Genomic DNA, 24,998 nt, shown 5'->3' with positions numbered 1-24,998 from the left:
GTGACGAATGAGACAAATTCCACGTCGTTATTTTGTGTACATTGCGACAAAATATAGTGCACTGCAAACTCCATATGCAAGTAAACAGCTGGAAGTAACGAAGAGACATGTAGCCGTCGAATCAGCTGCTCTGAGTATTTCTGGCGTGCCGTTAAGTCTCTTGCTGAGACACCGCAGCGTGGTTTGGAACAGTGTAGAACCGACTTTCCTTTAACCCTATTCGGACTAAGCTATTTTTGTGAGGTAATGGCCTGACGTGTGGACTTATTCCATCCACACTTTCATTTGCTAATAACTTTTGATATAAAAACGTTACGAGGTTGTTTTTTTCGCAAAGTTAAAGCAAAATTATTGACAAACTGGTTAAAATTTTAAGTGGACACACATACTCTACCAAGTATTTGCTATTGCTTTTTTGCTAAAAGTAGTCATTTTTTTTAAATTTTTCTGATGTCTCCGTCATAATCTCCTGAAATCGTTAATATCTTCGTAAAAGGCACACGGTCCAGTCATGCATGTAATCCGAAATGGTCAGTAGTCATGTAGATCACGCAGTAAATCTTGGAAGGCACAAAACAATACAAATGTTTGCTAACTTGCTTGTACAAGATGATAAAGTTTTTCAGACGACCTGGCAATTTTAGGAGTAGGGTGTCAAAAACTGCTGATAACTAAAAAACTATACCACATAAAAATGTCATTTTATTACTAAAACAAAGATAAAAATTTTTAGGAAAAGTCATAAAACTTCAGCTAATTTGAGCCAGTAACTTTTATGTAATCGATGAAAGTTATAGGTATGGACGGAACCCGTCCACCGGTTAGTCCGAATAGGGTTAAGCGTCACGCAGGCGCTCTTACTACTCAATCTAAGCAACCATCAAAAAGATCCATCCATTACAAACATTGTCATTAAAGCGTCGATCGTTAAGTGTATGGTTTATATCAGGAGTCTCAAATACCGGATGGCGAGAACATTCGATCAATATGGTAGTCAAGAGAGCTAGTTGGTTAAAAGTAAATTGATCACCGCAAAATCGTTTTCAACCCGGCACTTTATAAATACAAATGAATCTGTCCTCTAGCTAACCAGCGATATATTGATTAAAGTAGGAGCAGAACCACAGTGAATGCGCTTGTTCACGTGCCCCGTCCAAAAAAAAAACAGAAAAAACACGTAAATTGTTTACATTTTTGCAAAATTTCCCTCTTCGCTCCCTCAATAAAAACTTAACCGTTGGCATTGTGAGCGCTTGGATTTAGCAATGAATTCAAGGAATAGTAGCATATTGGTGAAGTTGTAAGGCGATTTCAAATCAAAATGCTAATTAAATATTCAGAACAACACATTGCTTAATTACTACCTAAAAATTAAAGTGGCCTCTTTCATTGTTAAAAGGTACGTGGTAAAATGAACGTTGTATGGGATTTACATTGAAGTTATGTATAGTATATAGAGTAGAGTATAGTATGTATAATATAGAAAGGTGGGAACAACTAACATGGATTTTCGAAATTTTACACAATAAAACTATCGAAATGTTCCTGTTGTTGTGAAGGAAAAAATGATTAATTCAAACATTACTTCAATTTCAAAGCAAAAGGTATCACTGAAACGTCTAAAAAATCCAGTTTAATTTGATGATATTTCTCAAATGCAAAGTTTGCGTCTAAACGAAAGAAACATCATTTGGTTGAAATTTGACCTACTGTATGAGTAGAGGTCAAACGTCTTTTTAAATATTTCCCTCCCGCGAGATTATTTTAATTTCAAAACCCGTCGGCGAAAGAAAAAAGATTAGGGACCGCTGATCGATATTAGGTGTGAATGCAAAATTTTATTCTTACAGCAAAATGTTCAATTGTATGTTCCTTGTCTTGTGGCCACGTCCACATCACCATGCAGGTATTGCTGTTGGGTTGTTGCAACGTCGCAGAACGCAATGGTCCAGGTGTGACGTATCCTGACACTTCGGTAGACTTTGAGAATATTGGCTTCGAGCAATATGCGAGATCAACATTTATCTGAAAAAGTCAAAGCTTTCTAATTTATTATACATTTTTTATTTTTCGTTATACGTAAGGTATAGCCATGGACTTCTAAATAGTAGAATCTGAACTGGAAACGCAGTGGACAACAGTAGGCCAAACAGTTGGTACAACAGTTGGCCAACAGTGGGCCAACAGTGGGCCAACAGCCAAGTAACCCTGTTGGTCTACTGTTGTACCAACTGTTTGGCCTATTGTTGTCCACTGCGTTTCCAGTCCAGATTCTACTATTTAGAAGTCGATGGTATAGCTCACTTAAGTACTCTTCATCGATTCATGTTTGCAAGATACAAGTGCTGCTGAAATAAAGACAATTAATTATTTGTAACAGACACACAATATTTCAATGTCAGAACGATTTCGAACACATGGTAATACAACAAATAATTGTTTACTGTGATGCATGCAGCTGATTAACTATATTTTTGCCTTAATTTATCTATGGGCTACTGTATTTTGCATTCAATTATAATCAGCTGTTAATTTAATGAAAAACACTGTTATTAAATAACAATATAAGACAAAAATTATGAAGTTGTTTGTCAAAACGGTTTAAAGCTCAAATGCAGCAGCAACATTTATGAAGGTGGGTAGAAAGTTTATTTGTAAATACGCACTTGGCATCACTTGAATTTAAAAAAAAGTAAAATATTGTGAGCGCTGTCAAGTTTTTGAACCCTTACAAGCAACGAAAATGTATAACTTTGATTGGAAGTTTAAACGTTTTTATCCTCCAAAATGTGTTTGGTTGATGATTGTTGGATGATACCAAGGGTTTCAAACGCAAGTTGCTTTGACGGCCAAATGACTACTTGTAAATTAACCCGAGGGCACAATACATTCAATATACAAAATAGCACAGTGATAATGCAATAAAAGAAACAGTAGTAAGTAAAAGAGATGGAAAAACACTGTACGAACGCAAAAAGCAAACGATTAGAAAACAAAAAACAACGCAAATGCAACGACTTGGACCTGGAGAGCAAAAATCTTGCAATAACCATTTAAAAAGCGTTGGCATTGAAACTTAATTTTTGAAGAAATGACTACCGCAAATACCAAGGTAATTATTGTGATAACGTCAACAAGATGTGAATAAACGATGTGATTGTGATGTAATAACCTACGTTTCTCGCACACAATAAAATGACGCGATAGTAACGAGAAAAAGTCGTGTGAAGTTTTAAGGACATTTTTAGATTTTTTTTTGAGCAATTTTAAAATGAATTTTACCTTTTCAAATATACAGAAACATATATAGGCCTACTATAACTGTAAATTGTTTGGAAGTTCAAAAATTGCACCGCGGACTGCACCAAAACGTCCCCGTGTGCCGTGTGTTTGAAACTGTTGGTTTATACTGTAGTACGTATCTTTAAAACGTTAAAAATTATACCTGTTAATATACGGTTAATTTAATGCCAACAGTACTTTGGTCTAATATTCTGGTTTCAACGTTTTTTGCAGGAACGGAAAAAAAACAGATCTTTGTTTTTACGTCATTTTTAGAGCTTGTGTTATTCTTTAGAGTACCACTTTGATATAATCATAAACATATCATACACGTCTGCTTTAGCAATTTCTGTTTTGGATTGTACAGTATAAGCCCAATATTAGCTATAAGTTAACAAACATACAAACAAACATTTAATGTCATCGCTGCATTTGTTTTAGATTAGTAGAAAGGATCATGAAAGGATCATTTACAAAGGAACATTGCATTATGCACTCCAAACTAAAATATTTGGGCAGATGTTTCCTTGTTGTTAAAATTTCATTGTATTGCACTTGATTATTATATACATTAGCAAGGTTACTTGATATGTTATATGCATTGCAGGATTATCATGGAATACCTTAATTTTGTATTCCTCTCGAGATTTCAGTTTGTAAAACGAATGTGAATATTTTTCTTTTCTAATATTTTTGTCGCTCAAATTGTAATGAATCACTTCTTCTGTATTATTTCCAGTGAAAGTGAGAGTGTGATCCAGTGCTTCCATATATGGAGATGGACGCCAGGTAACGTGTAACTCACTTGTGTTACCAATACCACAACGAGGAGACGTAATGTTCACAGTAGGAATTTCTCTTCCTGGTGAGAAAACAAAACAAATAAAAATAATTTAGGTGATAAAGACATGCTGTAGCCTAGATCGAGCTTTCATAGTTTTACATACTAACAATGAATCGAATCATTATTTACCTTGTTTCTGACAAATATAATGAGCTTTGAAATCGCCGCTTGCTTCTGAACAAATTTGCGCTTTCCACTTGTTGCTTTCAGACATGTACGTGCAAGGGAGGTTTGGCTTTGGTTCGCCATCTTCCCAGTTGGAGTAAGTTATTTCTTGCTGATCAGGCCAAAGTCTGTTTCCGTCGTCGTTTAGTCGTAATCCAATCCACGAGTCTACAAAATGTAAAAGTGCATCATATTGTAGCGACGATTCATTAAAAACCTTAATGGCTGTTTCACCCTTATTGAGATCATCGGAAAGTTCTTAACCAAATGAAATTATCAAATATGCTATAATGTTTCAACCAAATTCAATGCAAAAGTGTATAAAACTAAAGAAAACCATCAGGTATTTGGAATACTCTGACAGAAGTTTATGCTGCAGTGCAAATAAATCTATGATTTCTGACGATAAAGACAGTGTTTGGAAGCGATAATTCTATCGATGACTAACCATTACATAATGCAAATGTTGATGTAATAACTGGCTATACTGTTAACGATAATGTATAGGTGCAATCATTATCAACAATCTTTTATTGATATCGAATGAACTGTTTGTCTGTAGTGAAGAAATGAAGAACAATAAAGATTCTACTGACATCCCTGATCTGCAGACACGTCAATTATCTGATCTGCAGCTGCAGACACGTCAATTAATTAACAAAATGTCCCCACGAGGGTTACTGGGTTAAAATAAGTCTACGAAGGGGAACAAAGTGTTAGCTGCATGCCCTCATTTGTGTTATGGATGCAGATAGGCCGATGCTTAAGCAAGTTATCAAGTATACTAAAGATTGTACAAAACGAAAACAAAGAACACAATTTGAATAAATGTGTGCTGGGTGACTTTTGTCGAGTTTTTTGCATCATTGTACAATACGTGCCTTAGGAGTGCCATTTAGTTTTGCGACATTAATGCATTGCAGGTTGCTTACACGCTGTAGAGTTAATTTAAACGTTATCAATTGCTTTATAGATAAACTATCTGTAACGAAACAAGATTAAGATATTTAAAGACACAAAACTATAAATAACAGAAATCTACCATATAATGACTGAATTTTTATAAAAATAACCCAAAGGTTTAATTAACTCAAACATTTACTTTTTGATGTTTTTGGTGCCTGATCTTTCGATTTGTTGAGATTTCTTTGCAAGAATCGTTGTGTTGCTTCATCAGGAATGTGAGCAAGAGTTGAAGTCAAGCTTGTACAAGCTTCATTGGCACGGTCAGCAGAAAGAATCTCATTGGATGAAAATACAAAGTAGCTCTCTTTGAATGATTTATAAGTAGCTGAAACAAACGTACAATGCACGTCTTTTATTTTTTGTTAAACATAAACATGTATACTAACCATTTACTGAACAAAAAATTATAACGCTATATGCGAAAATTAATTTTGGTTTCAAGAAAACTCTCACACTTTCCAAAGATAGCACAATACCTTATCAAAAGCATTGCTGAGTTTCCTGTTAAATGTTTTGAGCTATAATAAAACATCTTAGCTCAAAGACATGGTACAACAACATACAACAAAATTTTTCACAATTAATTTTCCGTTCTTGAAGTTTTTTAAACTTGTACAGCTTTGATTGATGTTCTAAAAAACTCTTTTCCATCTCTCCAGATAAGGCATCTGTCAGCTATCATTACTATATTTACATTAGACTCGAGAATTGCTTTTTGTTAAATAGCTTACATTATGTTGGTCATGTAAACATGGAATGATGTTTTGGACCACATTATTATTAAAATACTTGTATGAAAATTTATTAAAAATGCAGCATTAAATGTTAAATGTGAAAACGCATCCGCTTATCTGGAGGAAATTATTGAAAGGTTTCGAAGTGGACAGAAAGCAATACATGGTACACATAACTTTCATTAGTCAAATGCAGTTACTACAGCATACACTAAAAACCTTAACATGCTGTTTCACCCTTATTAGGACCATCAGAAAGTGCTGAGTCAAACAGAAATACTTTTTTCATTTAGAGCTATCACATCTTGAAACTGACAAAACACGTGGTTGCCTAAGTCAAGGTAAAATGCTGTTTCCTTAAGTAAAGTCGGGGTGACAATAATCATCTATTTTGTAACAATTTTAAAATACAAATTATTAAGCACTGTTGAAACAAAGGTTAGATCAATTAGTATCGCAATTATATATCAAAACTCACCATTGTTTAGACTAAACGAATAGACCTTTAAATCATTCGATAAAGAGTTAGTTGCCCAACACGACACCTCACTGCTTCCCAAGCACAATCCTCCAGCAAACATTGTCAATTTAGATTCAACTTCAAACCCATTTTCTGAAGTTTCAATGTTGAATAGGGATCCATTCGAAATCAATCCATTCTCAAAAGGATTTTCGAACGTTTTATCATACGTGATTTTCCAGTTTACTTTTGGAATTGGATTCCCTTCTATCACACATTTCAAAGCAAAGTTGTTGCTGAAGGTATTTGTTAATGGTGAAGATGCAACACCACGAGGTGAGACTGTAAAAAAATTAAACAAAGATAATTTTAACATTTAACTTTGTAAGATATTTGGTAGAAACGCAATTTTGAAAAACATCACCAAGGCATTTTGTTTCGAAAAGCCTTCAAATAATTGCAACAGGTAGTTATACTACTGTCTACTGTGGTATGTGTGCGCTGTGTCTCCCACTCTCGAAAAATCGAATGTTGTTTATCCATTACAGTAAAGTACACTTGGTCCACGCATAAAGGTCTACCATAGCAATTTGTGTAGACAAAGTCAGAGTCTTAGATGATCGTCTTTGCCCAACAAACTAGCCACCCGTTTAACAAGGTAAAAACAACTAGCCATGTACATTGTACAGACGGTTTCAAATGAGCTAAACGAAAAGGCTTTGCAAAGCAAGTCAATCGATTATATAGCAGCGAGTTTTTCTTTAAACCGGTTGACTGAATGCTTTTATCAAAGCAATGAAAAAGCGAGTTCGAAGCTCTCTACATTCAGTCTAAAACAGCATGAAAAAACTCGGCGTGGGTTTGCTTTGGAAAATCTTTTCGATTAGCTCATCTACTCTCAGGCGACTATACAATACATACCTTGTTGTTGTGAGTTACGTAGGTGTGCAAATGGCCAGTTCGCTGGCTAATGACGATGATCTGAGGCAAGGATTTTAGCTACACAGAATGATGTGGTCTTTTTCTGCTTCTTCTTTTTCTTTATCGTGCCATACAGCCGTAGCCCAGAGCATGACGCAAGATCTTGCTCTATCGTTGAACTTGTAAAGTACACTTGGTCCACGCATAAAGGTCTACCATAGCAATTTGTGTAGACAAAATCCGAGTCATAGATAATTAATCATTGCCCAACAAACTAGCCACCCGTATAATAAATTAAAAACAACTAGCCTTGTACAGACTGTTTCAACCTTTTTTGGTTTCATCAGCATGACACAGTCGTCTGAAAGTAGATAAGCTGAACGAAAAGGCTTTGCAAAGCAAGTCAATCGATTATGTGGCAGGAAGTTTTTCTTTAACCCTATCTCAATACGAGTTGTTTTCGTACGCGGAAAGTACGTCACCGGCTATCTTAGCTCCGTGCTAATTAATCGCTAATAACGGGAGCTATGAACATCACAGAGCTAAACTATTTTACGAGATAATAGGCATGTGTATTGTGGGTATAGAAATTAAACTTTTACCTAACAAATTTATTGAAATAAATTGTTTTAGATGAAAAAAAATGTCAGAAAGTCGGCTTTTATTCTAATTTCCTGAAAATAACTTCAAATTGAAATTTTTAATATATAGGCCTAACATAGAGTAATGCTAAACTAAACAAAAATTACTTTTGCTCATAAATATCAGGCATTTTTGGCGTTTTTACATTTCAAAGTAATGGGGTTGTGCGACAGGATACCACGAAACCACTAGCGGCGGTACAACTTGGTCCTTCTAGACGAGAACTAGCCTTGCGCAGCATATAGACGATGCGTTGTACAGCGCTTGGTTATGCGTGGGCGAAAGAATAACTTAAAATATGATTCGGATATGCATTGTAGTTATCAAAACATGTTTGTTTTTAGAAGGTTGGAACGCAGAATGATACAAAAATAAGAAAAACATCTCATAAAGTTACAGAATTCTCATAAAGTTGCAAAAGTGCTTGTACCGTAATTAACTAAGTGTAGCCTACAGTAGGGAGGGCCGTCGGAAACAGATCGCTTAGCAACTCGAGTTTCTTAGGAGGTTTGTCGAGTAGGCTAAATGGCGAAATCGAAAACCATTTTTTAATTGAACGCCAGGAAGACGGTGCACAACACGGACCTAATCGGTAAATCACCCCATTCCAGGGATATTGCCAGGGTTGCCATACTGTCCTTATTTCTAAGATTTGTCCTTATTTTGAAGAACTCTATCTTAGAAAATATTACTGTCCTTATTGCTAGGAAATGTCCTTCTTTTTGATTTGAGTCCTTATTTTGTCTTATTTTCAACAATTAGTGAATAAACTTAGTAGAATGACAGCCAAATCCCTACTACAGTAAAAGTAAACCTAGACCTGAGTTGTCGTGAGATGCACAAAGTATTTTTTTACGAACAATGAGTTGCTGGAACACATTGTTTCTGGCAAACAATATGGCATGTGAAATATAATGCTGAGATTTGTTCAAAAACGTTTGTTTTATTTTGTATGAAAATTTAATTCTTCTGTTGTCCTTATTTTGGGGTCCATGTCGATGGCAACCCTGGATATTGCAGTGGCATATATTCAGAGTGTGTGCTCCGCACACCCATCAAACATGGTTGATTCATTAATCATCATACAGTTACACATGCAAGTAGTCTACTTGGTAGCCTATATAAATGGTTAAGGCATGGTATGCAAGTAGCCTATAAGTAGGTTGGTAGCCTATATAAAATGTGATGGCAGGGTATGCAAGTTTCACTACCCAACAAAAGTGCAGACAAATTTTTGAAATGGCAGAAAATGTTAAGGAGACTGTTGTGAAGGAAATTAAAGAATCTGGCTTGTTCAGCATTGCAGTAGATGAGTCCACTGGAGTTCGATCTTGTGCACAGATGCTAGTTTACGTCCATTACAAAGTAAAAGATGACATTAAAGAAGAGTTTTTATTTAATGTCATCAAAAGGCAAATGCTTTGAATCGATTATTTCAGCTAAGAAGAGAAGTAAAGGCATTTATGCAGAATAAAATTGATAGTGAAATGCAAAAATAGCAAACTGCCAAACAAATCCAAAAACAAAATGGCATGATTGAAAAAAAATTGATTGATGTGATGAATGCTGATAATTTTGAAGAAAATCTTGCTTATTTAACTGACATGTTTACGGAGTTAAATCATCTCAATTTATTAATACAAGAAAGAGACAGCACAATCATAGACTTCAAGGACATTATTAGAGGATTATAGCTACAAAAACTGCTCTGTCTCCCTCTCTGCCTGTCATTACGATACCTTGTCATGCAATGTGTTCGAAAAGCCTGTTTACTTATTTGCTTTTATAGCCACAGCAACGTTAAATCAAGCCTAAAATGTATCAAACTTGGTAATATGCACCTTCTTACCCTCACATCAACACAACACTGCACTCCCATCCCACCCATATCAGCTGTACGCGCGTTAAGCAAAGAGTGCTAAAGCTTGAAGCAATCACTGCGAGCGTGTTGCTAGGACCCAGTTGTAGCGCCACCGAGTGGATCGCACAACCCCATTGCACTAACATTTATATTGCACTAACAGTAACATATATATCTAGCATTGCACGAAAATGTCTAGCCACCTGAGACGAAATGCTTATTGTGAAGGGCAAGAAGGTAGAAAAATTACAAGTGTAGGTTGATAAAATTCGCAAAGAATAAAAACTAAAAGTCAAGAAATTTCACATTTCTAGCATATTTTCTTCTGTGAAATATTTCACTAATAGAGTGGGGTGTCCTCATAAAGCCCCTTGTCGCTACAGATAGCGTTAATGCTGTTGACTGAATGTATTTATCAAAGCGACGACAGAGTGAACTTAAAGCTCTCTACATTCAGTCTAAAGCAGCGTGAAAAAACTCGGCGTAGTTTTGCTTTGGAAAGTCTTTTCGTTTAGCTCATCTACTCTCAGGTGGCTGTGTAATGTACATTATACAATACATAGCTTGTTGTTGTGAGTTAGGTGTGCAAATGGCTAGTCCGTTGGCCAATGACGATTATCTGAGGCAATGATTTTATCTACACAGATTGCTGTGGTATTTTTCTGCTTCTTTTTCTTCTTCATCGTGTGTCACACGGCCGTAGCTCAGAGCATGACGCAAGATCTTGCTCTATCGTTGAACTTGGCTAAATCCTGTGCAGAGTATTTTACTTTTAGGACACGGCATTCGAGAAAATGTTGCATCGTTTGCTCCTGTCCACAGTTACAACTTGTGCTTCCCAAAGAATATCCCCAGTGTCGCATCAACGTCTTACAGCTTCCAATACCAGTTCTTAAGCAGTTGAAGCATCGCCAATACTTCCAGGGTTCACGCTTTCCGGGAGGAAGGTCTTCTGTGGGAGAAGGCTCCATATTGGCCGGTGTCAGCCAAGTTGCCAGCTCCTCTTGCCACAGTTGAACCCGCACATTGGCGGCAACCTCATCTTGACCCAGTGGGACAACTGACGCAAAAAAGCTTTTCTTGACATCAATCGCCTGCGTGCTGGAGTTTGGCCATATGGTTTGTGTCTTAACCCTATCTGTAGCGGCAAGGGGTTTTATGGGGACGCCCCACTCTATTAGTGAAATATTTAACCCTATCTTAATACGAGCTGTTTTCGTACGCGGAAAGCACGTCACGAGCTATCTTAGCCCCGTGCTAATTTATCGTTATCGCTAATAACGGGAGCTATAAAAATCACAGACCCAAAATATTTTACACGATAATAGCCATGTGTATTGTGCGTATAGAGATTGTGTTTACCCATCAAATTTATTGAAATAATTTGTTTGAGATGAAAAGACGTTTTTTCATTTCAAACACTTTATTTCAATAAATTTATTGGTTAAAAATGTAATTTCCATACGCACAATACACATGACTATGACCTTGTAAAATATTTTGGCTCTGTGATTTTCATAGCTCCCGTTATTAGCGATTAATTAGCACGGGCTAAGATAGCCTGTGACGTGCTTTCCGTTTGGAATTCATATCATCTACCTCCGCGTGGTGAATCCTGGTAACTGGAAACTTTTTCAGGCTAATAACGACAACCAGAAGCAAAAACTGCAAAAATTGCAGGTCACAGACAAAAGCACGTCGTCGCCGACGACGTGCTTTCCGCGTACGAAAACAGCTCGTACTAAGATCGAGTTAAATCCATGTCCTGACAAAATCTTTTTTTCTGCTGATCACGCTTCTTCTGATGTTGGGAGGAGCAATTCCAAACAGAATGTGTTAGCGACGTGATGTTGGTTGGTTTGAGACAGCTGTAATCAAACGGCAGCTATGGTTCAATATAGGATCGATATTCTTGGCATGTGCCGAGCGTTCCCAAACTGGCAGCCACATTCTGCAGCCAAAAAGCATAAGGCTCAAGAAGTTGACCGCATTGTATCCGGAAGAGCGCCCCAATCAGGTATTCCTAGTTTCTGTGAGATTTAGTTTCGAGAAGCCACCTTAGCTCTTACTTTTTCGATATGGGATTTGCATGTGAGGGACCTATCTAATTTGACACTGAGGTATGTTGGATTAGTAAAGTGTGACAGTTTTGTTCCATTCTCGAAAGTGTTCAGTAGGCGTGATGCGTCCCGGGATCTAAGGTGGAATGTCCACACTTGGGTTTTATTGTGGTTGGTACACAGGTGGCTCTCAGTGTAGTATATTGTCCGCCCATCCAGAGCATCGCTGAGTACTTTCTCCGTGGAATAAAAATGTATGTGTTGCGTTGTTGTACACAGATCGTCAGCGTATAGGAAGCTTCTTGTACGAGGATGTATTGATTGGTCGTTTGTATAAACGTTGTACAAAATGGGGTCTAAAACACTGCCTTGTGGCAAACCATTTTTTTGCTGTCTCCATCTACTGCTTTTGCCACAAAAATAAACATAGAAGCGGAGATTGCTGAGCAAAGATTGTATCTGCTTAGTGAATTGAAAATTCTTAGTTGGTTTTGAGGATCTTTGAAATTAGGAGACGATGGTTGACAGTGTGATACGCTGCAGAAAGATCTACAAAGACAGTTTTTAAGAGGGAAATCTTTTCAAACCCATTCTCCATATGTTAGTCAGATTCAAGAGTTGTCCTGTGCAGGATTTACCAGGTCGGAAACCTGCTTGTTCATCAATGAGTTGCTAAGCTATCCGCAAAGATATCAGCTAAGCTATCAGCTAACCCTAACTAAGCTAACCCTCCATGCTAAGCTATCAGCACGCAACAACTTGCTGAGATGCTTAGCTGGAACATCCTGGGGTGCTAGTACATCCACACTCCGTACAAGTGCTCTTGCACTTGTTTACAGCACCTCCGAATATGCTTCCCCCACTTGGTGTCGCAGCGTACACACATTCAAAATTGATACTGCCCTCAACACCACCATGAGAATAATCACCAGTTGCCTGCTTCCAACTCCCACTGACTTTCTGCGGTACTATTAGGCATCGCCCCAGGTAACTTTGTAGGGAAAACCACGTACGTAGTCTGGTCCTACAAGCTATGTCAAGGGATGACCACCTCCTCAACCAGATTGTCTTAAACTCGCACTCCCAAAAGCCCCAGCGCTTGAAATTTCGACGCCCGTTCTCCCGACATGCTGCAGCTATCTGCAAATCAAACTTCCACATTTCCGAAGTTTGGAACCGTGAATGGAGAGAAGTTGCGAGACCAACCCAATTCACAGTCCTTCCCAATACCAACACCCCACCTGGAGCAGAACTACCCCGGAAGGAATGGGTGAAGCTCAATTGCCTGGGGACTGGAGTGGGCCGTTTCAGCAGCAACATGTTCCAGTGGGGCCTCGCCGATTCACCATCTTGTGCGTGTGGCTCAGATTTTCAAACTGCACACCACATTATCTATCTATGACCAGTATACCAACCACAAGATAGACATGTGGACCTAACAACGCTCGATCTGACTTGTTGATGAGCTTCGTTTCGCCCTTTCATTTGTATTTGAACTCGGCTACTCACAGGAGGGACCACGTGAAGGTGCTCCGAATCCTCCAGCTGAACGTCGAATGGCTCACGACCAGCAAGCTTGACATTGTCGAGCGGCTGGCTCACGAGCACAATGCAACCACAACAACGCTCGATGAATACACAATCCATTGGCTGCTGCGCCTGGATGTAAGAACGTGATCTGTGGCGGCCTCAAACGCAAGAAGAAGATCAATGCGTTGGTCTTCTATTGGCCACCTGGAGATGCGGCCTGATTTGTCACATTTTGCAGATTTTGGTTACGGCTACTGCTAGTGCTTGACTGATATTTTTTGAGATATTTTTACTTTTTGCGGTTTCCTAATGACATAAAACTTTTTTGTTGCCTTGGGGAAGCAGCAGCAAATGAAAAAAAGGAAGTTGAAAAACGTTAAGTCAGACTGTTATTGAAAAATGAACAGTCTGACTAAAATCTTCGAAATCAAATTTTCTTTGTTTTTCAACATGTGAGGATGTTAAAACCTATTGTGTCATCTGAGGAAAAGAGAAAAGAAAGCGTAAAAATCTAATTTTTAGAAAAATTTATTTAAACGTTCGCCCAAAGTTAGAAAAACTGGGAAATTTCTGCAAAATGTGACAAATCAGGCCGTACCTTTAGGTGGCCATGGAGCTTGCAATCGGTTTAATATCAGCCTTTCAAACAACTTGAACAAATAACACAGCAAAGATAAAAAGCGAAAGCTTTGATAGTCAGTTGGGTCTTTTCCTGGTTTTAACAAGGCAATAATTTTGGCATTTCGCCATAGCTTAGGAATTTGGTTAGAGCTGAGGCAGTATAGGAAGCAGTTATTATCAATTTTTAGCCGCCATCCGAAAGTGATTAACTGATTGCACCAAAATGTTTAATTTATTCTTTTCGAATGCGATCTAAGTTAATCCAGCAAATTACAGTGTTTTAGAAATGCATTGCCTTTCTTCAGTTCATTAGTCCAGAAAGGGAATGCTATACTGGGGTTGCGTTAATTTTGAGTTCTCTTTAGCCAGGGTGTAGACTGCTTTTTATGCTATTTTTGCTTTTACTATTTAAAAGAAATTGATGAGCAACTTAATTGGCAGATACAGTGTAATGGTGGTCTGGTTTAGTGTAGTCGGCCGACAGGAATTTGATTGTTTTTCAGGCTCACTGACTGCTATGAGACAGATCAGAGGATTCGATCATATCTTGCCACTTTCTCCTCTTTTCGCTGGCGATAGCTGCCATTACATTTTCTCCTGCTTCAACTGTAGAGTGAAAGAAAGGCTCCGGTTGGAAATTTTCTTTGTAGTCTTCATAATGGTCCGCTGAGTATGAATTCAGACCAAGAATGTGAAGTGTCCTACAGCCTCTAGATATGTTTTTACTTGATGCTCTTGGTACAGCTTCTATGAAGTCAAATTATTTATCTGGTGACGCATGCAACTGGGCGATGTAGATTGCAGAAGTCCAGATCTGAAGTAAATCACTTCCAGTTAGCTTTTTGAAAGTTAAATCGTCGTTGGTATGGAACATCCTTTGAAACGACGACTGCTTTGATTTGAAGGCAGATTGTGCGATGTTGAGTGTGTGGAATTGGATCTAAGATATGCATACATGTGGAACCCAAATGAGGTTCCTTGCGTACCACAAATGGAAAAATCCCACGCTGCAATACTTATATACCGGTAATAAGGCGTTCCTGTCTGCTGTACGATTTACTGCACTGAGGAGACCTTCGAGGTCGAAACACTGACGTCCTGTCTGCAGTTATATGGAAACATATATGTGGTAGACCATTATTCTGTAGATCTAGTGTTCTCTACAGCGCTTTTTTGATATAGGCGGTATTGTCACCATCACGCTGTTTTAGACCATTCCACGAATGTACATTACTTCATGTTTATTGTTTCTTTCATGCTTTTATTCATACTATTTTCAATAAATGGTAGCATACTTATTGCTGAAAACAGTAATTAGGCTACTGTGTAGTGTGTATAACTGAAGAAGTCCACCGCGATTGACATCGGCTGCTTTATGTTTTGATATGAAGTCGTTTAATAATAAACACAAGTGTATAACACAATAGAGTCAAAATAACATTTTTTTGTAAACCAGTATTGCTTAGTTAATCGCTTACATAATGCACAATTTTTGCCAAGGTAACCATCTGCACAATCACATTTGTAGTCATCAATACAATTGTCAAACGCCGTACATGTTCCATTATTTTGACATGGATCGGATGAACACGGTTGTGTAAGACCTGAAAATACCAACCTCTTAAACTTGTGATTTTCATTGTATGATTAAACTCTTGCAAACACAATTTTTTTTAAACTTGCTTTATTTTTCTTGTACAGTGCCGGCAAAAAGTTTAGCAACTTTTGAATAAATCTCAAAAAGCAGATTAACATGTTGTACTTTTATTATTAAAATTTCAACAAACTTTATCATATATCTAACGCCTTCAATACACACCAAATTGTATAATATGTAGCCTACTAATATTTAGTGTGATAACCTTTGTTTTGATAACATTTTGAATAGGGCGGGGCATAGAGTCTGAGAGATTTTTGAACACATTTTCGACAATATCCATGCACCAAATCTCTGTAATAATTCTTTTAAATTCCTCCAAATTTCTTGGATTTGATCTAGAGACTTTCTGTTTTATCAAAGTCCGCAAACTTTCCATTGGATTCAGGTCAGACGAATTTCCTAACCATTTCAGCACATTTACACCTTTGGTCTGAAATCACTTCATAGCCGCCTTAGCTTTATGACATGGTGCAGAGTCTTCTCGGAACGTCGTACATCCGTGAATCTTCATAAAAGTCAGAAGATGAGCATCTAGGACACTGATGTAGCGTATGGCGTTCATTGTTTGACCTTTAAGTAAGAAATAGAGGCTCCCTCGGCCCTGACTGGAAAAGCACCCGGAAACCACGACAAACGGAGGGTGCTTGGATGTACCGAGGGTTCACTGGTGAAGATCCAAGAGGTCTTCGGACGTAGGGTGTATAGGAGGCAAACTTCAAAATAGTTAACTCATCTAAAAATCCGTGTCTCTAGGAATTAAAACGAATTTTTACAGAGGTTTGGTGCATGGATATTGACGAAAACGTGTTCAAAAACCTCTCAAACTCTATGCCCCGCCCTATTTAAAATGTCATCAAAAACAAAGGTTATCACACTAACTATTAGTAAATATGATACAATTTGGTGTGTATTGAAGGTGTTCGATATATGATAAAGTTTGTTGAAGTTTTAATAATAAAAATATGAAGAAAAAAAAACATATTAATCTGCTTTTTAATTTTTTTTTCAAAAGTTGCTAAATTTTTGCCGGCACTGTACTTCTCAATATAATAATCTCATTTTGATCAAGCATAAATTTGAAGTCATGTAATTTTGACTATGTGTGAAGCTACATGAGCTTGAAAAAAAAAGCCAACAAAATAGTTTTTTTACCAGACCTTTATAATCGGATGGTGCAACTCAAACATATTACATTTTTTAAACAAACTACCTATGTAAGGCAAAAAACTTTGATGATAAAAAACATGGAAAATATGCAACCAGCTTTGTTTTATCCATTGCTTACATGTTTCACAATTATCTCCACTAGAACCAATTGGACAATCACATCTGTAATCATCGATGCAACCTTCTAACTGCGTACAATTTCCACCATTTTGACATGGGTTGCGTAAACACGGTTGTGCAATACCTGAAATATACTTTTTTATTATCGATTCTTAAATATCATGATATGATCAAGTTTAAATGAACTAATCTAATGAATAAGTTGTTATGCTCAATCTCTCGCCGGGATTACTAAAGACACTCCACCTCTCATTGGCAATACCAGAACACTTTTTTTTATTAACGTATCTTTTTCTGATGTTCCCACATCATGCAGACATCACCTTAACTTGTGCAAAACATTTTTCTTTGAAAATTTATCAACTATTTGGTCTTGGTAATGAGCTGCTGTGTTAAGTATTTATTGAGTATTTATTTTTTGCAATTTCTAGTTACTTGTCGTTCCTGCGATCACTTTGTTTTTATTTGAAATCTGTAAAAAGTCCGTTTCTTAAGTTTAATATATGTGTGTGTGGGAAGATAATCATGAGCTTGGCACGACATACGATACGATAATAAAATTAACACAACATACAGCATGTTTTCTTTAAAAATAAACCTTTTAGGTAAATATTTCTATGAAAAATCCGACATTAGTTGCGGAAAAAAATATTTTTCTTTTGAACGTAATTTTAAAACTTTTAAAACTTTTGAACTTTTTTTATTGCGGGAGAATTGGCTGCACCGGCTAGGCCCATTATGAACAATAACATGTTAGTTGCTACCCTCTGGAAATTTAACCTGGAGTAGACTTTACATAGGCATATTTTCGAACAAAAATAATACAGAAATATTCATGCACTTCATTGCACGAAAGAGCAAAGCTTGTGAAAGTTTTGAAACAGATTTTAAGTAGATAACGTTATATTTACTGGTATTTTATCTTTTTCGTTATTAACCAGGATTATATGTCTATCTTATCAAAGAAAATGGTTCGAACTTACGCGTTTGTAAGAATAATAGGCTATGTACTGACGAAGACATTGTTATGTGGCGAAAGCTGTGTAATACCCTTGGATCAATTTAATATGGTAGCCTACATTCTATCTCCTCAATATAAAATATCTTTATTTTTGGTAAGCTTTTGCACATGCGCGTAGTCATTCGCACAAATCGAAATAACCTTTTTACCGTGTTTTACGATGAAATCAAGACCAAAAAACTGTTTACGACTGTCTTGCAACATTTTAACGTGTTTTAGTACAGTAGCAAACAATATTTGAACTTAAAATAGCATAAACAAAAAATGACGTCAATGCAATGCATTTTACGCGAAAAGTTATTTTCAGGGTAGAGGAGAGTTTTTGGACAAAAATAAACAAATCACACGAGAAGGTTTAAAATATACTGTTGCATATTAAAATCAGGGCTAAAATTGAAATTGAAATTAACCTCTCTCCTCCTATTATTACACGCAAGCGAGATAAATTTCCTCGTTAAGAGCTGCAAAATAACGTTATTCTTATCTACCGGGTAATTGACCGGTGCGGTCGATACAAAGATTAGTTCCGGTAGTTCTAGGGTTCATTTTTGTTGTGCAAATCATGCATTACCAGGCCTAAATGCAGAATAAAACAAATTTGAAAAGTTAAGTTTTTCACTGTAAGCTAATTTTATGATGTGATGAGATATGCAAATCAGATACATTTTTCAAATCAATGGGTTTAAATAAGGTTGAAGTCACTTGCGCCTAAAGTAAGTAATCTCCAAGTAGAAGCAAAACTTTGATAAAAATATAAAAAAGTTTTTTATGCATTGCCAGTCTATTATACAGTAGTTCATCACTCACATGTTTCACAATCTCTTCCGGTATAACCGTCCGAACACGCACATATGTAGTTGAAGATACAGTTTATAAATCCAGTACAAGTTCCACTGTTTTGACATGGATTATCTACACACTTGCTATTATCTTCTACGGCTGAAATACATAAACGTTGCATAAACTTGAGAATTTAAAAGTATGATTTATTAACTTATGATAAAACTGAACGAAATGTTAAAATCGTATCAAAACAACTTGTGATTCTTTAAACTTCTTCTGTGTTATGGCTCGAGGGTCTTTAAAATTATTCGTTACGGTTTGATTTAGAACAATACACATTTGCACTAATGTACAACGTCTGTGTTTGTAGATCACGTTGGTAGAAGTGGAATAGTTGCACCTCAGTGACGTTAAAACTCATTACATCAACATTGACACGTAATTTTAGAAGGCTGACTTAATTGTTGCATTGACCTGAAAATTCACGTTGCCTCAGATATTAGCGAAATGTTTGTTTTTTAGTCATAAACGATGTTGATATTGGGGTGCGAAGTAATTTAAAGTTGGATTTTACTGTATGTTATTATTATTTTTTTATGGAAAGTGTTGATTTATTGTAAAATTGCATCAGTAACCTACTGCGGTACGTATGCTTACGTATGTGATCATGAAAGGTTTTGATTAGCTGGTCAAGTGGCAGGAAAGTCATTGATCAACTCTACTGTCAAATAGCGCGATAAACATCAGATAAAATTCTTTCAAGACTGCAATGTCACACTATTTTTTGTATTATTTATTATATTTACCTGCACACTCTTTGCAATTACCCCATTGATTGCGCACAAAAACCGCATTATAGGCACACCAAGGAGTATTACCATTACCCACATTTGTACACTGGTGGTAGGTCGTGCCATCGTAAGTGAATGGAAAGTGACAGGGAGTTCTACCTCCACAAAAGCAATCATCTGAATATCAGAACAAGTTATGAAAAGAAAATTTAATTTTTTTGAAACTTATCATCTAAAATCGGAAATAGATATAATGCTTACCAGCGGAAAAGGCACTGTTCAAATGAACTTTGTGTAAACATCAAGCAAATATTGTGAGAGTTAAATTTTTTACCAAATATTTGTACTTTTAGAAAAAAAACTTGGATTGTGTATTCTTCCGGGTATTAAAAACAAGATAACATTGGAAAGAAATTACTCGGTTCTAACTTCAATGATGACCAGAAAAAGTCCAATTGCATCAGAAGATCAACTTGGTCAGGTAATTTATATTTACACAAATATTTTTATTAGAGTAATGGCAAGATCAAATAAAAAAATCCAAGTTACGACGTTAAAATTTAGTAACATATGAGACAGTTTTTGGTGTGACAAACTTTTATGAATGTGAGAAAAATCGAAAAGATATTTGTAATAATTCAAATGTAACACGAAACTTATACTAGAAATATGTAAACTACTGTAAATAAAAGTCTATACATACTGTAAATAAAATATACGTATTAAAATAAATGTTACATTATATTAAAGCAAAAGAAAGTATCAAGAAGGTTATTGAAACAATATAAAGCACTTACCGGTACTTTTAGCAAATTTATGAAAACTCATAAAGAAAATTAGCAGCAAAAAACACAAACGATTTGACATTTTTCTCCTCAGGTATTTTATTTTTTTATGATTAACTTTTAATTTATTCACTACACTTTCAAAGAAACATAGTGATATTTGCAACTGTAAAAGAGAATTAAAAATTAAACGTTTAAGTAAAAATATGAATTAAGCTAGATAGGTTATTAGTAACCCTACTTCAAATTAAGTGCAATTGACACTTGTAAGTGTTTCTAAGAAAAAAAGCAACTGTCATTAAAAAATGCAAATCAGAAAGTTCTGTTTTTATTACGATTCTTTACATCCGTATCTCTGTAGTTCAGTTCAGTCACGTGTTGAGGGTTTGAATTAATATAAAAATTTATGTATTTATATTAAAATATATAGTTGCAGGAACACGGCCACCATACAATTCTATCGCTTTTGTAAGTAGAATTAAAACAAAAGTCGATTTTGTGTGGCGGCTTTCCATGAACGGATCCTAAATACAGTATGGTCTGTATACGTAACAGCGACCACTTAAATAAGTCATAAAAATACTATTGTCAGTGATAGCCTAGCCTAATGATAATAAGGTTTCGATTTCAGATAAAAAAACAAAAACTATTGATCTGTTGTCATAGTGATTACTTCTGAGTATTAGGTAAATTGTCCATTTGAGGAAATGTCTTGGTATCAGATTCCTTTTTCCAGTCAGCTTTTTCACTTTTGATAGCAAAAGTCAATATTTGATTTTTCTCCTGGCTTGAACCCTAACTGAAGATAGGAGTTTGATAAGCACTCAAGACAAAAAAGAGAGATTTTATAACAAAGGAGGTTTATATTTTGCACAGTTATAGCGGGCTACATTTTGGTTGCGTGTGTTTAGTGTGACAAAAATCAATTCGTTTAGGAAATAACATTTCATAAGGGAAGTGCCTTCATTATTCAACTACTACTATTACTACAGTATCACAGCCGATGCAGGTTTTGGTGAACTAGATACTCAGTTTGTATTTTTTTCCCAGCGTTCCCTTTGTCGTAAGGTATCCCAACGTGTTCTTGGTTAGCTGATTGATTTATTTTGTTGAAAATCGTTCGCCGCCCCGATAACTCAGTGGTTACGTGCCCGACTCAAGATCACGCGGGCCTGATTCGATTCTCGGGGTGTGCACTTGAACAACGAATTTTAGGACTGCTCTCCATTCAGCAGCACCTAATGGATGGAATAATTCCTTGGCAACAACAATTCAACAACCTGAAAACTTCACTCACTCTGCCAATCTCGGTAACTGACCCTGCGTTAAAAGCCTCTATAAGTATGCGAAAGTACCAGAAATAACTTATCAAATTTTTTGTCATTTCGAGAATAAAAATTTAAAACCAAACTACTAAATCATTCGTCGTCTGCCACATGTCTCCTGAGAAGGCGACCGCTTAGACATAGATCTTCGAATTCTTTTTTTCTGATGACGTGGCCTAGAAATTTGAGTTGCCTTTGAGTTATGTTTTTCAATAGCTCTTATCTTGATGTTGATGATTATTTGAAGTTGATTATTATATATTCAACTTGAAGTTGATCACTACGTTATTCAACCAAACAATTTTATAGTTAAAAATAGAATATCCAATCATTTTCATAACCACAAACTGTTTCACAAACCCCAGTTTATTAGGTAGTATTGAAAGTATTAAGGTAAATCTGTCAACAATATCAGGTTGTGAAATATCATTATAACCTAATTAAAGAACTCTCGCAACGACAGTTAATCTTTAATCCAATAATTTACTCTAATCTAGATGTGACTATCATAAGATAGTCACTGCTAACTATCTCTGATGACTATCATCATGATAGTCATCTTGTGAACAATATGTATGTGTTCACAAGTATCACGATGCCAATGATGATGCTTGTAAACAGTCTGTCAACTGACTATCCCACACACACTCCAGTGACACAATCTTCAACGGTTCTTAAAAGAATAAAAATCGGTAAAATATAAACATTTAATCGAGAATCAGTCGTATGGCACAAAAAAAAATAGGGTACAGATTTGATTTGAAAAGGATTTGTAACCATAAATCCAGCACCAACATATGAACAAAAAATTGTTGCCATGTCTGTGACATGTACTATTTTGCTTCACTCAAACCATTGAGACACCAAACCCTAATACGCCACAGTATATTTTAAGATGCTCTAATACTTCAATGATTGCATAGTTTGCATCCAGAATACTTAATCCTTTTCTTACATAAAATATCGAAAGGTAGTCAATATATTAATTTACTTAAATCTCTCTTCCATAAAGTTGGTGGTCCACCGTATCGTACAAAAACAATTGTATTGCTAACAATTTTTTATTCTTTCCAAAAAAACAAGTTTGACAGTTTTCAGACCTGAAGTTGGGGCTACTAAGGTTTAAACCATGATTTAAGAAAATTTACAGTATATCGAACACCCTTCCCAAAAAACTAGCTCATCAAGTGCGCTGAAACTTGATTGGTGTATGCTATCGTCTATTTAAAGATTGGCATAACTTGGCGTTGATTCAATGTTCAGGAACTGTGTTCAGGAACATGTTCAGGAACAATCACTAGGGAACTGTGTTCCGAAAGCTCGTGCAATTCGATATTGCCACAACGAAAACTCGCAGCATCAGGCTTAAACAGATCGTTTGAGTCTACACTGTGAAGTAAGCAACGATCATGCTGCTAAAAGCGAAACTCAATCAATAGCATTAATATGTCTGTGATTGTGCAATACATTCTTGTGTAGCTTTGTCAAGCTTTCGCTGCATCAAAAAAATTCAACATCAACATTAGTGAACGATTGTTATACGCTTGCTTCAATGCAGGCATGCTATTTGTAATTCCTTTTTTTACTGTGACTAATAAATAACATAATTTTTTTTGTGTTTGCTACATACGCACAATAATTCAGCAACGTAAACATTTATTTGCTCATCAAATTATCGTAGACACGATTTTGTTGAGTTTATACTGCATTAGTAAAGTGAGCTGTCTAATACTTAACCATAAGTTGTGAAAGGCTACAGTATGTTAGATATTTCTTGACTATTTGCTAATTTTAAATTTTATATATTCTATTTGAATAAGATGCACCAGATGAGTTTGTTTGCTGCATGACTGTCACGGCTTTAACCATTGGGATTATTGTTAACACGGATCTATAACTTCAAGACCTGCTGATTTCGGTGAGTCGACTGAACGGTCTCACTACGCCCGCCTGAATTAGGATTCAAGTACATGATCTGGGTACTAAATTTGATAAGCGACCTTGTAATCTTGCAAACTTTCTGCCATAATAAACTAACAGATTTCAAAACCGTATTCAATCAACCTGATTTGTTTCTCTGTTCTGTTGCAAGTCTTAAAACTGTAGCCTACGCCTAAATGCAGCAGGTACGTCAATTCCACCAATTGTGACACTTCGTAGTGACATCAAACAATCCCACTCATGGTTGCGTAAAAAAAAAAATTAGATTGCACTAGATGTCAATTACAGCTTAAAACTCACAGAATGATTGAAAAGCGATACATAGTAATTTAGGACAGAAATTGTAAAATGAAAAAAAAGTAGTAAAAAAATGATGATAGTGGCTATACTCCAATAAAAATCTTACAGGTGGTAAAAATATCTACATTAGGCCATAAACAAATTTTGGATCACATGACCTCAAATAAAATAATTTCAAGCTGTTTATTAGAAATCTGATTAAGATTACAAATTGATCAAAAATCACGAAAGGAAACGATCACTGCAGGAAACTCAAATGGTTAAAACGACAAACAAGATGTACGAAATAGCGTTTCCAACCCCGGTTTACCTGATCTCGGGTTTATCAGAACTCGGGTTTTTTGGCTGCTTTTTGCTACTCGAAACGCGGATTTCAAAATAAGGAAACCGGGTTTTCAGACAGCATGTGAAAAAGAGTTTTATCTGAAAAGGTTTAAATGCTTTAGTCAAGCTGTACGCTATTCATACTGTCTATCACAATTGGGATACATAGCACCTTGTTTTCTGCTGCCTCCCCAATGCACCATACTACATTGTTTTCTGCTGCCTCCACAATGCAAAATCACGTTAGATCAATTTTACGATTTACACTTTTAAAGTGTTGAAAACGTGCGATAGAATGCGCAGTTGCAAGGGATCTATCGTATACACAATTTGATGTTTTAACGAGTGAGATAATATCGTAGCTGCAAAAGTCCTTTCGAGATTAAAAAGAATACTTTCTTTAAGACGCTTTGCCGTATTTACGAGCCCCTTGAGAAAATAGTTGTAGCGATGGTAAGGCTTTGGCGACGTTTTGAGGTTTCCGAAGGTGAGTGTAAAATTACCACAGAACTTTGTAACGTTTTTGATTCTATTGAAATAGCAGTTTAATACCTTTGCACAGAAAACCTGACTTACAGCTGGCTGAGAAAGTGGTCACGTTTATCCTGAAAAGCATAAAAACTTGGGCACAGAGATCAGTGAGATCTGCAACAGAGATTAACGTGTGGAAGAAACAGGAAATGCACTGAAACTGG

General features: G+C 36.2%; 2 protein-coding genes across 2 annotated transcripts in view; both read right to left on the bottom strand.

The window, feature by feature from the left end:
• The window catches only part of LOC145770881 (receptor-type tyrosine-protein phosphatase S-like), a 44,392-nt gene extending 28,807 nt beyond the window's left edge, over nucleotides 1-15,585 (bottom strand). The window contains exons 1-6 of the mRNA XM_082582625.1: nucleotides 15,565-15,585; nucleotides 6,470-6,793; nucleotides 5,394-5,582; nucleotides 4,256-4,459; nucleotides 3,906-4,144; nucleotides 1,849-2,025 (exon numbers count right to left, since the gene is read on the bottom strand). Coding sequence (XP_082438751.1) covers nucleotides 1,849-2,025; nucleotides 3,906-4,144; nucleotides 4,256-4,459; nucleotides 5,394-5,582; nucleotides 6,470-6,572 — 912 coding nt within the window. The 5' untranslated portion in view covers nucleotides 6,573-6,793; nucleotides 15,565-15,585. The remainder of the gene's footprint in view (nucleotides 1-1,848; nucleotides 2,026-3,905; nucleotides 4,145-4,255; nucleotides 4,460-5,393; nucleotides 5,583-6,469; nucleotides 6,794-15,564) is intronic.
• On the bottom strand, nucleotides 15,426-20,566 carry LOC145769865 (uncharacterized). The gene is made up of 5 exons (XM_082581408.1): nucleotides 20,426-20,566; nucleotides 19,644-19,805; nucleotides 18,862-18,993; nucleotides 17,032-17,157; nucleotides 15,426-15,690 (listed from the first exon to the last, which is right to left on the bottom strand). Exons 1-5 carry the CDS (start codon nucleotides 20,493-20,495, stop codon nucleotides 15,482-15,484), a joined length of 699 nt encoding a protein of 232 aa, XP_082437534.1. The 5' UTR covers nucleotides 20,496-20,566; the 3' UTR covers nucleotides 15,426-15,481.
• Between the last annotated feature and the right edge of the window lie 4,432 nt (nucleotides 20,567-24,998).

The sequence above is a fragment of the Aplidium turbinatum genome, chromosome 5, assembly GCF_918807975.1.
Source record: "Aplidium turbinatum chromosome 5, kaAplTurb1.1, whole genome shotgun sequence".
Taxonomy (NCBI): domain Eukaryota; kingdom Metazoa; phylum Chordata; class Ascidiacea; order Aplousobranchia; family Polyclinidae; genus Aplidium; species Aplidium turbinatum.
The sequence above is the reverse complement of the archived record's forward strand: the minus strand, read 5'-3'. Positions and strand labels throughout refer to the sequence as shown.

Excerpts from the sequence above, each read along its gene's own strand:
- LOC145769865 (XM_082581408.1), bottom strand. The coding sequence starts at position 20,495 with ATGTCAAATCGTTTGTGTTTTTTGCTGCTAATTTTCTTTATGAGTTTT. Across the intron at positions 19,806-20,425 it reads TAAATTTGCTAAAAGTACCG|ATGATTGCTTTTGTGGAGGT; the intron begins GTAAGTGCTTTA and ends TCTGATATTCAG. Across the intron at positions 17,158-18,861 it reads CGGAAGAGATTGTGAAACAT|GTATTGCACAACCGTGTTTA; the intron begins GTGAGTGATGAA and ends AGTATATTTCAG.